Below are 17,126 nucleotides of genomic sequence, written 5' to 3' on the forward strand. Positions count from 1 at the left end.
ACTGTCTTCCATTCCACATTATGTTTAAAGTTCTAAAAGGAAAGTTTCAGCCTTTACATTTTTAAAGCATTTTATTACATAACATTCATAAACCCTCTTACTCCAGCTCAGTGTCATTGGAGGCCAAAGCAGTTAAGAGTGCTATTATGTTGCAAGGTCTAATGACCAATTTGGAATCATCAGTTGCCTGTTCAGAAAACTCTGTGGTTGTGAGAGGGAAACCAGAGTGCCTAAAGGTATCCCCATGCCAACAGAACATGCAAAATTTACACAGACGTCTGGCATGTAATTCAAACACTAAATACTAACTCTGTTAGGCAAATGCATCATCCACTGTGGCACCATTTTAATTACATTTTTCTTTTTATATTTTTGAAGATAAATTTTTTGTAACGTATAAACTGTTTTATGTCATGAGGTGGGCTTGCGCCCTGCCCGGGATATGTTCCCTGCCTTGCACCCTATGTTGGCTGGGATTGGTTCCAGCAGACCCCCGTGACCCTGTAGTTAGGAAATAGCGGGTTGGATAATGGATGGATGAATAAACTGTCTTATACATTAGAAGTTTTTTTGCATTAACTTTATATAAAACTCTTTTATTATGAAATGTTATCAGGCAGTTGTAATACATGAAAATAAAACTGACATGAAGACTAAAAGCATAGCAGATACTTGTGAGCCTGTTTAACTTGATTGTGACAGCATAAAGCACTAGTCTTGTTAACAGCTGCTCTATCATTGCTTAAAACATCTGTTTAAAAATGAATATCTGTAGTAACCCTGATATATAGTTCTTGATAAATAGGTGGCAAATTTTGCAATATGCTGTAAGTTGAGGCATAGCTCAAAAGAACTTGCCAAAGGAAAGCATACTTTGAAGATATCTCTAACGGGTCGGTTTCAACCAGGGTTAATTTTTGACAACAAAATTTTAAACTAAATTAACCTCTGTCAAACACAGATAGAAAGATTCAGTTCCTTGAGTAGTCTGAGAATTTACTTGTAATATCTTATGATAGACACAGTCTCCGATTATCTAAGAGTCAGTATAATCTCATTTATTTTTTAAAAGTTATAGCGAGAAGTCAAACCAAATGACACATTTTATTGGCTAACTAAAAAGATTAAAATATGCAAGCTTTTGAAGCAGTTTAGACCCCTTCTTCAGGCAAGATGTAATACAGAGACTGGAATTCCCTGTGATTATGCATATACAGCATAGACACCAGGACAGATACAGCATCGGAAAGCCATTAAGTGAGACATCTGAGATGTAAAAAAATAATAGACCTCTCCAGGCTAAGATTCATTTAGCAAGAGAGGAGAACAATGTATAGTCAAGATCTTTTGAAGTTGTTGATGAGTTTTTCCATACAATGTGGATCTGTAGTCAGGTTGTCTGGGTCAGTCAGTAAACAGTAAACAATCCTCATATCTTGTTATAAAACTCTTGTCTCTATTTAAACCATGTTGTAATGTGTTATATTTTAGCATTAATTTCTCTCTTGCTCTGTTTTGAAGTTGCCCATAAGCATTATGACTTTTAAGTTCTTCTCACAGTGTCCATGGCTGTTGAAGCAATCTCCTACAGGAACATCCTTATTGCCATGCTTAATGTGGAACCTATGTAAAAGTTATAAAAAACATTTAGCTTTAGTACACAATTTCACATGGCAAATGTATAATTTCATGTTGTGAAAAAATAACTTTGACCTGAGAAATACCAAACTTATCCTTTAACTGAGTGTGAATGAGTATTTTCTCAAGTTATTAAAATGAAAAGCCTAATCAACAGCGCAATAAGAAGAAACTAAAGCTCTCCTCATGCATTATGTTCCTGGATCAGATTCAGTTGGTCAAGTGAATGGCCCAGGTAACCTTTATTTAAGACTAACTGATTTTTAGTTGTTTTCTTGATTAAGTTACATTACCTGACAGTTGCTATAAGAATGTAACAAGTTTACAAAATATCATCTCTTGAACCCTTTTATTTGTTTACTGTTTTAATATTTCAAAATGTTCCTATTATTCATTTTAGGCTTGCCTTTTTTCAAGTGAAATACCAGTTCTATAGAAATGACCAACTAATGTGGACTGTGATTCGACATTATACAGAACAAGTAAGAAACTCTTGCTTGGGAGGCATGGTGGATGTATTTTTTGTCATTTGTGTAAAGTCATAGTTAACCACATGGCAGTATTTACTGATTTAAGATTTTTTTATGCTGGAAAATATTCATGGCAAACGTTAGTGTGATGCAGAACAATTAGACTTTCTTTCTTCCTTTGTTTGAGTTGTCTAAGTTGTGTTTCCTTCCCTATTGGCACCCATCCTGTGTCTCGTGAGCAGTTTTAATGACAATACTTGCTTTACACAGACAAGCTGAATGTCAGTTTTTCCTGTAATATATACAGTATATACAGTGCACTAATTTGAGTAAGAAAATGCCCACTGCAGAGTAGTTACAGATAAAGGAATAACTATACTTAAAGTGTAATAATGGGGTTTGTAAAATAAAAATAGCAGTTGTAATGCAGGCTCTGAAGCGATGTATACTGGAAAGTGAAAATATTTGAGATGGACATTTAGAAAATATTTTAATATCCTGTCATGCTGTATTGTGCAGAGTTGTCGCGCTGCAGCAGTCTTTTAGCCAGTGAAAGCGCTGTCCAGGAATGGCTCCATAAGCTTTATGACCACAGACTCGGAAAATCTTTGCCCTGGGTTGTCATTCAAAACACAGTTCTCAACAAAACATTGCCAGATGTCTGAGATCGCAGCTAATCTGTCATTTTTCACACATTCTGCATGGGTGTCTTTGTTGTTAAAGTACAAATGCCGCATGATAGTCTGATAGCAGTAATGGGGCATCATATCTTTGATTGCCAGTACAACAAATAGTTCTGAGCAGGCATCAACCACAGCAACAACTGTTGTCATCGCTACTCTTATGAAAAAAATAGAGGTAAACGTCATCAACTCAGAGAGGGAGAGGCAAGCTCGTCACTGATGAAATTAAATTGAATAATAAAAAAGCGCTAACTTTTATAAGTAGCCAAAATTTAGACCGGGTGTTACAGACTCAAATCAATTGTATGTTTTTATTATAGTAATAATTATAACAGCTCACTGGTCAAAATGCAGGGTGTCGGACTTGAACCTGGAACCTTTTGGTTATAAGGCAGCAGTTCTTACCTCTGCACCATCCACGAATAGATATCAACGTTCTGTCGATTGACATTTAAGCATTGGGTTTTTAATTCATTGACAGCAACGTGTAAATTGAATGATTTTTTTCTTTGGTTATATTCTTCCATAAAAGCACACGTGATTATTTGATATTTGGACTAAAGTCTTCACACATTATACACTTAACATCATTATTAGTATAGCATGGAAAACGTTTCTGTTTTAGGTATGTGTTCAGAATTTCTTGCCTCACATTCCCTGTCATCCTATATTTACACAGATTGTTGTAGACATGGAACACACGTGAAATGTATGTATTCGAAATAACGATACAATTTTACCTTATACAACTCCAGGCACCTCACACCCAGATAAACACACTTCAGCTCTGAGAATTTTGCAACTGACTTTAGCTCTGTCAGTGGGGAAAGAGATAGCAGGCTGCTTGCTGCTTGTACTGCAAAACACATTTGCAAAACAAAAGACACTGATGGAGACATGCAAAGCTATTGAAGGTGGCTGGGGCTTATTACTTTTTTTTGTAGACTTTAGGGATTGTGAAGTTAATCAGTGTTTTGACTTTTATATACAGTAGACCCACGCGGAATCTAATAATCCATCCATCCATCCATTTTCCAACCCGCTGAATCCGAACACAGGGTCATGGGGGTCTGCTGGAGCCAATCCCAGCCAACACAGGGCACAAGGCAGGGTGCCAACCCACCACAGGACACACACAAACACACCCACACACCAAGCACACACTAGGGCCAATTTAGAATCGCCAATCCATCTAACCGGCATGTCTTTGGACTGTGGGAGGAAACCGGAGCGCCCGGAGGAAACCCACGCAGACACAGGGAGAACATGCAAACTCCACGCAGGGGGGACCCGGGAAGCGAACTCGGGTCTCCTAACTGCCAGGCAGCATCGCTACCACTGCGCCACCTTGCCGCCCCTATCTAATAATTGTTAGCAGAAACTGCAAATATCCTCTGCAGTTTTTATGGCTTTTTTCATGGCAATACTGTGCTGTAGAGAGAACAGGAAGCAACTGTAGAGAAAAACGCAGCTTGGGATGGTGAAAGTAGCCAATAGAATTTGAAACTGCAATTCCCAGCAGTCCCTGCAGTGGCTCTGATTGGTGGTCTGCTGAGGGTGCTGGGGCTGTTGGGGTCAAAGGATGTCAGTGCAGCTTTTAAAAAGGGGGCAGGTGACCAAAAGCAAAAAAAAAGTTTTTGTAATTTGTGTTTCAAGTTCCAGTCTGTCTGTCTTCTGTTGGATTACCTGTACTTATTCTGCTCCCAAGCACTGGAACTCATTACCTGCGGATCTCCGAAATATCAAATCATATTCATCTTTCAAATGTAAACTTAAAACACATTTGTTTAAAATGGCTTTTTCTTCTTCCTTCTAATTATAGTGGTTTTGTTTGGTTTTAATTTTTAGATTTTCTGATGTTTTAAGTTGTTTATAATTGTGTTTTGTATTTATTTATTTATTTGTTTGTTTGTTCGGTGTCCTTGAGTTCTCTGAAAGGCGCCTTGTATAAATAAAATGTATTATTATTATTATTAACCCATAAACCGCCACAATCGGCTATAGTCTTTTCCCAGTGCCATTTGCCAGCTCGCAGGAGCTGATCAGTCAATGCTGTACATTCATTGAGCAGCCAGCTCATGACCACTGCCAGCCCCTTGTGAGCAGGGGGGCTGAATGCACCCCTAGAAGACAAGGATGCTTCTCAAAAATCTCTCTTAAAAACGCTGATAGACTACTTTCACATTGCTCCCTTACTTGCTGGGCTTACTTGCGGCTGCTCTGTCGCATGATATGCTTCACGCGTGACGCTATGCACACTTAAAAGCCTGAACAGCACCTGTCATTTTTGGCTGATTGCTTTGTTTCTCTCTCCTCCCCCAGACATCCTCTGCTCCCGTTGTGCTCCCCTATGATGTTCTTCTATTTTTTAATCGAGAACTAACTCCATACTTAGCTCGTTTTACTTCTGAAAGAGACATGTTTGTTTGAAGTGTTTGAATAAAGTTCCTGTCTCTAAAATCTCCTGTGTTTCTATGCAATTCTGTGACCCAAGTGTGACACCCTGCAGCACTGCAGCCTCACTGTCCCTGGGATTGAGCCGCTGCACTAGACTAACCTGCCAGTGTCAGCGTTTACCTCTGTGTGCTTGTGTGCAGCCTGTTCAATCGAAGTTGTTTTGATTATTTAATGAATTTCATCAGTGGTGTCAGTTGCACCTTGTACATATTGTTCCAGTAGTTTTTTAAATAGTTTTTACACTTCATTAGCAGTGTGTAAAGTGATCAGTGTTGCAGTAATTGTGATGCTGTTTGCATGAAAAAAAAATGTGTTCCATTAAAATTTTACTTTTTCTTTGGGAATTGTAACATTTACTTAAAAAGTGCAGTAAAAAGTACTTGGTGTCCAGGGATGCATTAACCCCCAAGTATGTGGCAGTTTATGGGTTAAAGCCCAAAGGTGCTGCCGAAACGCCCTGAACCTTCTAAGGCTTCTGGCAATGAAAAACGTGCATGCATAAATTACAGTACATATAGGGGTAACATCGGTATTTTACATTCTAGCACTGCGGGTGATATATCAGTACAGTACACTACAGTATACAGGTTTACCTTTACATTTTTTTTTAGGTAATGTATTAAGCTGAGGTTCAAATGAAATTAAAGTATTTAAAGTTATTAAAGTAAGTTGAAAGTAAGAAATTAAAATATGGGGGCATATTTAGGGTTTAAACTACAAAAATAGGCATTTTTTTAACCACATCCATAATTTGCAGTTTTTCACAATTCGCGGGTGCTCTAGGAACGTAACCCCTGTGAATTCTGGGGATGTACTGTAGTGCTTCAATAATTAAAATGACAGAAAAATATCATAGCAGACAAATGCACTTCTCAAAAGTGTGGAGACCAGTACCTGCAGTGGTCTATGTGTGTATCTGTCTGTCTCCAATGTTGCAGCATTCATTACAACAGGCAAATTAATTTTTAAGCTTCATTTACCTTGTGCTACTGAGCTCCTGAAATAATAACAGCAATTTTAGCTTTTTATTACTTCTCAGTGTCAATTGTTTTATTCAGTATCTTTTGCTCTCTCTATGAAACCCCAGCAGCGGTTTAAAATGCACAGACTGCAGAAATTAGGTGTGGTGTTTTAGGTCAAGGCCCTGTGGGTGTAGCCTTTGCCATTATTCACTACACACCTTTTATCAGGTTGTCCCAAGATGTGTATTTCTCAACTCCACAAGACTATCCTATAAAAGCCTATTCTAGAGTACTGGGCAGAGGTTCAGTCACGTGTCTGAACCTCATCTCCACTTTGAGCAATGAACATCCTATTCTGGCCATTGAAAAGTGGAGCAATTGTTTGTCTATGTGCAGATGTTTTAGAGTTCATGTGTGTTTTCCTGTTTCTATCTACTGTACTTTTGCTTTGTGTATTTGGAGTGGCATTTTGTGGAAAGCACTTCAAGTGTATGGGGTTCTAAGGCTTCTACTGTATTTGCAGAGTGAAAATTGTGTATGCCTAGTTGTATTTTAGACAGTTTATACCAAATGACCAGCTCATTCAGAATATAAAGCTAACTTTTAAATTTCTTAAGACTTTTTTTAGCACCCACCACCAACCCCAAATTACTAGCTTTACTCTTCTGCTGATCATGATGTTGTATAGTGCACTTGCTTATATTATGTATATGTCATACTTTGCAAAAAAAGTGTTAAAAAAAGAAGATGCATTTTATATTAATTGCATCTTTTCACTTATGCTTCAAGAATATAATCTATAACTTGGAATGAATGTCCCGTGTGGTAAAAATTTGGCTTGCTGTATGACTTCTCAATTACAGTGCTTATTGTGTATTCAAGTCTTTGTACCCATTTTTATCATGTATCAATTAACAAATACAGTAAAAACTCTTGTGTGTAGCTGACATGCTGAAATGGATGGTAAACTAGTCTCTTCCTGCTGAAAATACAAATTAAACTTTTTGTGCTAAGCAATTTTACCTTTCTGGTGTGTTCAGTTTTGGCAGAAAATTAAAGAAAATATCAGTTATTATCTGATGTTATGTAAACTCCTGTGTGGATAAGAAGTAATAGAAAAGTACTGAATGTAAGGTATAATGAATATGCATTTGAATCAGGAATAACTGACAACTCAAATTTACTTCAAGTGCCAACTCCATTTGCTGTCATAGAGCATCTGAATACCAGATATAGAGGAACCCAGAATACGCTCAAATGCATATTAATTTGTCTAAACCAGCACTGTGGAACTTTAAATGGGCTGAAAAATACAGAAACTAAAATAACAGTGTTAAACATTTTAATGTTCAAGAGCTTAATTTTTATCTCTGTAAAAGTGATTATATGTTTGATTTTATCTTATTTGTAATCCTTTTTTTTTTATTATTATTATTTTTTTGCAGTTTCTGAAACAAATGTATGTACTTGTACTTGGTCTGGATGTTCTGGGCAACCCTTTTGGATTGATAAGAGGACTTACCGAGGGAGTAGAGGCCTTCTTCTATGAACCCTTTCAGGTAATTACAGTATATACTGTCCAGTGTTCATAGCCTGATGCTATATGCAGAAACCATTTATTTAAAAAATCATCTGTGATGGATTTGGTTAAAGTAACTAGATTATAAATTATTATACTATTTTTTCCCCCTCATACAGTCATACCACATGTTTTAATGTTGCATTATGACATATGTGTAAAACTGACTACATATATCCTGTGTTATCTCATTTTTGGCATGTTTGGATATAGTGTGATTGTTATGTCTGTGTGTCTGTCTGCCGGTAACAACTCCACTCCCAACTGACTAATTTTATTGAAACTGCGCACACTTACTCTTTAAGAAAATATGTCAGGAAATTTCAGTTTTCTCTGAGATATCTCATGTAGAGTGTTCCATACAGATTTTTGAAGTTTCAAAATCTCACATTGAACAGCACTGGCAAATATGGAAACGTGTCATAGAGAGAAAAATTCTGTGCAACTTCAGTTACAGATTAGTTTAGTGTTTCAAGTTTACCTTGAAGAGGTTACTTTAGCTTGTTTATTTTACATTTTCCCCTTTCAATCATCCGGCAGCCACTGTTGACAGCAAAACAGATCCATAGTACAAGTCAGTTAAGCAACTGAAAACTTGCATGTTCTCAAGCCACTTGTACACCAGCTTACTTCTCCTGCTGGGTGAGATATGTTGACTAAACCTTACCAAAAAAAAAGTCACTTACATAGGAATAAATATATAAGAAAAAGCATTATATAAGCATAGCGTAAATCCTCAGCATTTCTTTTACAGGTATACTGTAATTTATAGGAAAAGTATCTTGTGACTTGAGCAAAGATTTTATTTCTCCATCAGGTGGTAATGTTATGCTTGGTGCTAATGGAATATCCTACATCTCTCCCCAACCATTCACTTAGATTAAAAGTGTTATTGATTGAAAAGAATTAAATTCTGTTTAAAAAAAACATGCAGATATGAAAAAATAAGTATGTCCATTAACATTTTTTTTCTTTATTAAAATATGTGAACATATCAAGATTTGATCTTCATTTAAGCAGTATCTTTAGATAAAGGTGACGGAATAAAAATATATATATAAAATTTTGACTTTATAATCATTTATTCAACAAAAAATGAGTAGATATGTCATTTCCGTCTGAGGCAAATTCAGTACACCCTTAGTTCTAATAGCAGGTACTGCCCCCTCAAACAGACATTTGCTATTAAATCCGTGTCAGACAATGACTAGGAGAACTGATTTTTGCATTTCCCCATAAATAATTCTTCCTCCTGTGTGATGTTTGTCTTGTTTGCACAGCCATTTTCAAACCCATAGTATCTTGATGGGATTTTGGTCTGGGCTTTGACTTGGCCATTCTTGTTCCCACCATTTCTTTATTTTCAGCTATTCTTTAGTAGAGTTACTGGTATGTTTAGGGTCATTGTTATGTTGCAAGGTCTACTTACAGTTGAATGTTAGTCTTCTCCCAGATGATCTCACATTATCCTCAAGAAGATTTCATATTGATGGTATGCTGCTCAGACAGCAAAGCAGCCCCAAGCCTTAACATTTCCACCACTATGCTTTACAGTTATTATCAGATTCTTTTTCTCAAATGCTGTCACTGGTTTTGACTAAACATGTCTTCTGCTACTGTGACCAAATAACACTTCTCTTTACCTCATCTGTCCAAAGAATATTGTTTCAGAAGTCTTGGGGCCTCATGCATAACACCGTGTAAAGAATTCACACTATAACATGGCGTACGGACAAAAGCGGAAATGTTCGTATGCCCAAAAAAATCCAGATACATAAATCTGTGTGAATGCCAACTTCCACGTTCTTCTGCTACATAAATCCCGGTCAGCTTGAAAAGTAACGAATGTGCCTGCTGCCCCGCCCCAGCTCCTCCCAGAATTATGCCTCTTTGAATATGCAAATCAACATAAATAGCCCTTAAGCTCAGCGTTCTGTGAAAAGGCAATGGCAAAAGCAAAGGGGGAATTAGAAGAATTTCAGCGAATACCAAGTGGAAGAAAGGAAAAACATTCTATTTGTTGTTTTAAACAGTGGTATAAACAACAAAAGCAAGTTGATCGAGTGACATAGAGTGTCAGAGAAACTCGAAAGCTCAAGTTCACAAAGTCGCACAGTGCAGAAATAAAAAAAGAAGTTGTCAGATATCAAAGTCATGTGAAAAGGTGAGTCATAGCCCACCGTCTGAGTGCCATATGAAAGCTTATTAGGTTATTAGGGTACAGAGAAAGTCACATAGTTTATTTTGTCATTAAAGTAGAACATCATAAACTTCATATTTAAATCACTTAATTTACTAGTTTCTCAAATCCCATCGTAACTAAAGTAGCACATTAAATGCTTTGTTTTGTATTTGATCTTCTATGTGCTTTATGTGTGTGAATCAGTACATGCTTCTGGGCTTTCTCTTCCTCCAACAGGACACAGAATCCATTACATTCGTGATATTACAGCTCTCTGAATAATTAAAATACTGAGATGTATACTTTATCATTTTCATAATGATATGAGTTAAGGCATGTTATTAAACATGGGAACACGGTGTCGCAGTGATTGTTCATGTCTCACGCAAGATGCTTGCTGTGCTGTGTGCGACCTTCAATGAAATAATTTATTGCAGCAGTACTGTCTCTTTCAAACGTGCTAACCCCCAATTCCCATCCTTACTTTTCATTCTCCAACTACCCAATCAGCTCTGTAATAGATGTTAAGCCATCTGTAAGCTTAGAACGCCGATTCTTCAAAACTTTTAAGGAACATTGAAATATCTTCTTAGTACATGTTAAATTATTCTATCCATCCAGTGTTGCGCCAGTCCTAGCAAGAATACAGCGCGAGGCAGGAACAATCCATGAACGGAGCCCCAGCTCCTTGCTAGCGCTGCGACACTGTGTCCTCACATGTTTATTTATTAACAATATAAATTATTTAAATTAAGTTCAAGTTGTATCTGTATAATATAATAAACATATTTTGCTGCATTTCATCTTAAAAATGATATTGTCATCATATGTAAATACGCACTTTATAAAGTGGCTCAGGTTGTGCAATATTATAACTGTATCGCAAGTTTACATTGAGGTAATTGTACTTATAGGTACAAACAGTTCTACAAGGAGCACTTGATGGATTGATTGAGTGTGTTTATCGTTCTTGTTTCTGAACCGCGAGGTCTGTACAGGAAAGGCTTTGAAGCATTTGCTGTATAAGAGCAGTTCAATAGACATCATGGCTGAGGCAGCATGTGCTTGATGCTGTACACCGATAATTCTCTTTCTGATCAGCTGCTGTACAGCTGTGATTCCCCACTCAGATACAGTGATATAAATACTCCGAGTAGTGCAGTGAGAGTAATATGGAAAAAGATGATCTGCTGTGGCAACCCCTAACGGGAACAGCTGAAAGAAGAAGAAGAAGGTGCAGTGAGAGTAACAACGCTAAAGCAGCTATGGTATTTAGAATAATTTGACCATTCTGCGGACCATTATATTGTTACAGGGTAATTACAAGCAGCTGCATTAAACTAATAAACAATATGCGGCTAATTTCGGTGTATTTATAAAGCTGCGTCAGGGATGTGGATCTAAAAAAAGAACGGGAAACCACATTGGAACAATAGCACTGCTTTGACGCTGGATGCCGCCAGTCTGCAAAACCGAGTGCAGAACTTGCGTTCACCAGGGTATGAACTACCCTGTGTAGTGTGTGTGGCTTTATGCCAAGTTTAGGTTTTATACATCGCGATTTGAATGTGGAAACATTCATACGCAACATTTTTGTGCGTATGCACCGTTTATTACATGAGTTCCCTGGTCTTTGCCTAGGTATTCATGGGCAAACTTTAACCTTGCCATGATGTTCTTTCTTGACAGCTGAGTTTTCCTGCTGGCAAAACTGCCATGTAGATCTAATTTGTGCAGTTTCTTTCTAATGGTCGACACATGCATTTTGACATTAACAGTGGTAAGAGCTACATATAGATTTTGTGGTGAACATTTGGGGTTCTAAGACATTTCCTTTAGCATGTGTCATTCTAATCAGGAGCTGAACTTGCTGGGGATCTTGGCCTAGACAAGTTGGGAATTGTCTGAAATCTTCTCCACTTGTAGACTATCTTCCAGAGCAATGGTTGATTTCCAGTTTTTACAGATATTTTTAAATCCATTCTCAGACTCAACTTATTTCTGAAGACCTCAGAAAGCTCCTATGATCTAAATATCTATTAATCTAAATTTTGAACTACATAATATATACTATGGTATAAATTAGACAAGTTAATTGTAGCTGCGGGTGAATAAGGCAGGATCAGGCACGGGTAAAATGTGTGCCGAAAGAAATCTCTCTGTCCAAAAGTTTGTTTGAAAAGATTTAATGAAAATTAAAAGCAAATAATCCACACAAGAATAAAGAGAAAAGTTTGTTACACACGTAGAATAAAAAGCAAAAAAAAAAATGAGAAAAGTGTTTCTTCTATGAACTTATCTTTTCTTGTCAAACTTCAGTTTATCTATATCTATCTAACATACAGAACTGCACATTTAATAGAACATGTTAACCTTCATATTATTGAGCATGTGAGGCACAGTTTAAAACCATGTGCCCTCCATGTCTTACACACGACAAGGCAGGTCACTAACTAAGACTATTCTGTAGTCAGAGGGGCAAAAAGTAGTTAGAATATACCAATTCAATTCAACTTGTGGGGGTTATAAGAACCTCCCACAGACTGTACACTAATAATTTGGCAAGCATTTAATATAGCTTAAACAACTAGCAAATGGCTCTTACACTAATCCAATATCCTCTCCAATTTTGTTCTAATCATTTGCAATTTATCTGGAGAACCTGATTCTAATTTGTTTAAAATTAGACAATGTACAACAAAATGTAAACATGGCTTGATTTTTGTTGTATTATATTATCTTTAGGTACTGCTTAAAAGAAAATCAAATCTTGATTTGTCCACATATGTTGTTAAAAATAACTGGGTGTACTTTATCTATCTATCTGTCTGTTTGTCATCTACTCTAATCTAATCTAGGTGGTTCACAAGCCAGTGAAAAAGGTTGTTGTTTGTAGAATAATTTCTCCACAAGGCTTCTTTTTGTCCATTAGAGATAGCTTGTTTACTGTAACGTTTTGTCCCAGTTGTGAAACATTTAGGCATTGTTATCTATTCTGAACATTTTATTTGTATTGTTACTACATAGATACTCTTGCCTAAAGTTCTTAACTGGTTAAGTGATTAGTAAATCATAAAAGAAAATGAAACGCAGAACATTCTAGTTCTAAAGTGGATGTTTCCAGAACATTCTCATGTTAAGTAGGAGTTTCTATTATATTTTTAGTTTATTTGCAGTCTACACAGATATTTTTACAAAATATCTAGTAACCACTGTGACCTATTTCAAGTGTCAAAAACCTCAAAAACAAATATCTGTTACATGTAAACCAGCCAGCAACACAGGGCTTCATGAAGGAGCATGCATTGCGTTTGAACAAGCTCTAGGAACTGAAATGGTCTGGACCACATGCCATCATCACATTATGGAAGTGCTGCTGTCAAATGTCTTCTCATGCTTATTCAGTCAAACAGAAGGCTCTTTAAATGTGTTTTTCAAATGATTTCAGAAAGAATGGCCATCAATAAATCAATATGTATATGCTGCGGCTACTGATGACCTGTTTTAGGACTTGGCGATGTTCCATCTGTGAAGTGAAATGCTTGACTACTTAACACATGCTCTTTGAAGCCCAACAACTTTGGAGAGATTATTAGAAATTTTTATGTTTGTCTGCCTAGTTTTTTAGTGCACATAAAAGCAGTATTTTTGTCGTTTTGAGCTCCAGGCTCAACACATCACATTAGGTCCATGATAAAAAGCATTTATCCATTGAAAATATTCCTTTTTAAGGCTCAATTCAGGGTGGCTTCACGTAAATCCAAGCTTCTGTTCAGTTTGTCAGTCTTGTTTATATCAGACAGTGGACTGAAGCACCATTTGCAATCTAAGCACATCTTAATGACTTTGAATTTTTATCATTTCTTAAGATTTACCCAAACCAGGCTGTTGCCTATAATGCATATGCAGCATTTTCAAGACACCTCTGGTGTTTGTCTGAACATTTGACAGGCTTAGCCCTTTTTGATGAAAGAGTCTTAGGTGAAACAAAGGAAAAGATGGTTCAAAGCCTGCAACTGTCATTGTTACTAAACATTTCTCAACATCTTAAGCTAACTAATGACTCTGAACAGCTGAAGATGGAAACTCGGATAACAGAAACAATATTCATCTTCTGACGTCCTTATGGGAAAAAAAACAAAGAAACCACCAGAGAAGTAAACAGATTATCCATTTTTCAATTTATTTTATGAACTGTTGGCACACATGATGGTAGTGAGTAACTCACCTGAAAGAGTAATGGGAGGAGGTTTCATTGAAAGTACAATGACATACTGGTAAAGAATAAGGATTGAAATACAGTGTCCTTATGGAGAAAATTAATCTCTTTCTTTATTTTGGACCACCAATATTACTTGATTGTTGATGTGCCTAGCATCTTGTAAGTGAATCAAGAACATGTGCCTAAGATTCACTCTTAATCACTTCATGACCCATTTTAAGCTGTATACCACATTTATTCATAGACTCTCGGAAATTACCAAATAGGCTTCACAGAATGCCTCTGTTCCATTTTGACAGGTTTTTTTTTTTCTTTTTTCAGCTAATGTATGTTTTTGTATATTTCTTTGCTCACTTTAATTGGTGTTTACATTACTAAAGAATGCAAGATTTTATATACATTTAAAATTGTGTTTATTTTGAGCCGTTGCCAGAGCTTTTACTAACAGTTTCCACTGAGCAATACCTAAGTTACACTATACTAATGAAAATACTAAAGTTATTCAAATAGATTATATCTTGGTGATGTCAGTCAGTCACTTAAATTAATTCAAGAAATAACACTAGTAACTATACATCATGCATTTGCTGTAGAAAAAAAAAAAACGTGTAACAATCCACTCCTCCAGCTAGACAACAGAACTGAAAGCCTTTGCTGTTGAAGTACATGAGGGCCAATTTAAAATTTCATACATGCCTTTGCTGTTCGTGTTGAAGAAAACTGAAAACTCAGAGACATCTCTTACAAGTATAGAAAGAAAGAAACAGCACCTGAAGGTTATCTGAAGTCTGAACGGATGTGTAGAGGTATGGCCAGATATAGATGTCCGTATCATCCTTGGTTTAAAATCGTTTTAAAGCATTGTGGATTTTTTCCTCATTGTTTGGCTTTTTTGTTTTACTATTGTAACAAATGTTCTTTATTATTAATTTCTTTCTTGTCACATCATTGATGACATTATCTCATGCTTTCATTGCTTTCCTTTCTAGGAACGATTTTCTCTATAACTTTGGCAAAGATTATATACTTTGTGTATTAGTTCTGCCATAAAGGCGATTTCCATTTTTCATTTTTGGTGGTTTTTGACATTTTCCATTTGATCTGACAGGTTGCTCAAAGTTTTGTTAGGAACTTGACAAAAAAAATCCCAGTTATTTTTGATTTAAAATATGGAAAAAATAAAAAATATATATTAAGATTTGGGGGTTGTATACTGTCTCAAGGCACTAAATGTTTCCATCCATCCATTTCTTGAGACCAACTTATATAGCTTAAAGTTGTGGAGAGCTAGAGGCCATTCAGAAAGCATGATAACCCACCTTAAGCAGGACAGCAATCTGACTTAAGGACACTTTAATATATAGCCATAGTCAGCAGAGTAGTGTCTGTCATCCAAAATTACTTATCTTTGTGATATGGCATGAAAACTAAAGTACCTGGGAAGACAAACTTCACAGACATTGAGAAGATAGAGCACTTTTCATAGAAAAGGACTGAGGAGGGTTTATATTCTTATGGTTGCTACTACTGGAAATAAATTTAAATGGTAATATAAAGCACATTAGTTAAACTAAGGTAATCGTATTCCCAATAAAGCAGGCTAATACTTTACTGGATTCTGAAAACAATATTAACTATATGAGCACTTTGAATGTTTTGTTTAATTTACTGTAAATGAATTATGCTGCTTTGTGAATATCTTTATAACAGTGCTCACTTTGAACTTTTAAAAGTTTAATGTCTAAATAGGAGATATTTATCTCATGACTGACTGGACATTAAACAGTCAATGTAGTGATTTTATTTCTATTTTTCCAAAAGCAACTAAAAAAATCGATAATTACGAAGTAACACTGTATTCTTCTATAATGACAGATTGTCTCATATCAAGATCAACTGTCTGACTTTACACAGTATGGATGTATTAATTGTCATTGCAGGGAGCAGTGCAAGGTCCTGAGGAGTTTGCAGAGGGTTTTGTAATTGGAGTTAAAAGCCTTCTTGGCCATACTGTAGGTAAGAGATGTACAATATAAGTGGTAATACTGATGAACAAAGTGCCAGCATGATTAACTATACTCTGTCAAATTATTAAATTCTTACTCCAATGTAGTGTTAAACTTGTATAAATTCAATATACCCTGTCTGTATTGGATTTGTTTGTTAAAAAAGCATTCAAGTATGCATATTTTTAAGGATTCTATCTCATTCTTATGTTCATAGTCTGGTCAGTACAAGGTGAACTCTGGAAAGAATAGCTAGTATCTGTTGAATACTCATGGGCAGCAGCTAATTTTTTTTCTTTTTACATCCATAAAATAGGGGGTGCAGCAGGTGTTGTATCTCGAATCACAGGCTCTGTTGGCAAAGGACTTGCAGCAATCACTATGGATAAAGAATATCAACATAAACGGAGGGAGGAAATGAACAGACAACCGAAAGATTTTGGAGATAGTTTGGCGAAAGGAGGAAAAGGCTTAATCCGGGTTTGTATTTTCCAGTTTCTTCTCTGTTTAATCACCATAATGATTCTTTTAATTTGTACCTTGAGTGCCATCCTCTGTGAGTGCTGCAACTCTTGTATTTTTTTTTCTTCCATTAATATTCTTCTTGGTAACTTCAGAGTCTATCTAGTTATGGTAGTCAGCCTATCCAGCTGCATTAGGCCATGCAAAAAACGTATGTGTTCTCTTTGAATTCTGATTGTCAGCCACATGAGTTGCAAAAATTTGGAAAGCCGTATACTCCGTGTTTTCAAAACCATACATTTGTCTAGAATGGTAACCCAGTCAATGATGACTTTTGTTATACATTTGGAGGTCTACTAAAATGAAAATTAGTTAAAATTATTCAAAGTATATAATGCATTAAGTTGCACATATTGTATACATTTGATACTTATACATGTACATTATCTTTGTTATTATATTGTA

General features: G+C 36.1%; 1 protein-coding gene across 1 annotated transcript in view; it reads left to right on the forward strand.

The window, feature by feature from the left end:
• The window catches only part of vps13c (vacuolar protein sorting 13 homolog C), a 624,410-nt gene that overhangs the window by 573,364 nt on the left and 33,920 nt on the right, over positions 1 to 17,126 (forward strand). Inside the window, exons 70-73 of the mRNA XM_039771364.1 lie at positions 2,039 to 2,120; positions 7,656 to 7,769; positions 16,134 to 16,209; positions 16,516 to 16,679. Of these exons, the coding sequence (XP_039627298.1) occupies positions 2,039 to 2,120; positions 7,656 to 7,769; positions 16,134 to 16,209; positions 16,516 to 16,679 (436 nt within the window). The remainder of the gene's footprint in view (positions 1 to 2,038; positions 2,121 to 7,655; positions 7,770 to 16,133; positions 16,210 to 16,515; positions 16,680 to 17,126) is intronic.

This window comes from Polypterus senegalus, chromosome 12 (genome assembly GCF_016835505.1).
Source record: "Polypterus senegalus isolate Bchr_013 chromosome 12, ASM1683550v1, whole genome shotgun sequence".
NCBI lineage: Eukaryota > Metazoa > Chordata > Cladistia > Polypteriformes > Polypteridae > Polypterus > Polypterus senegalus.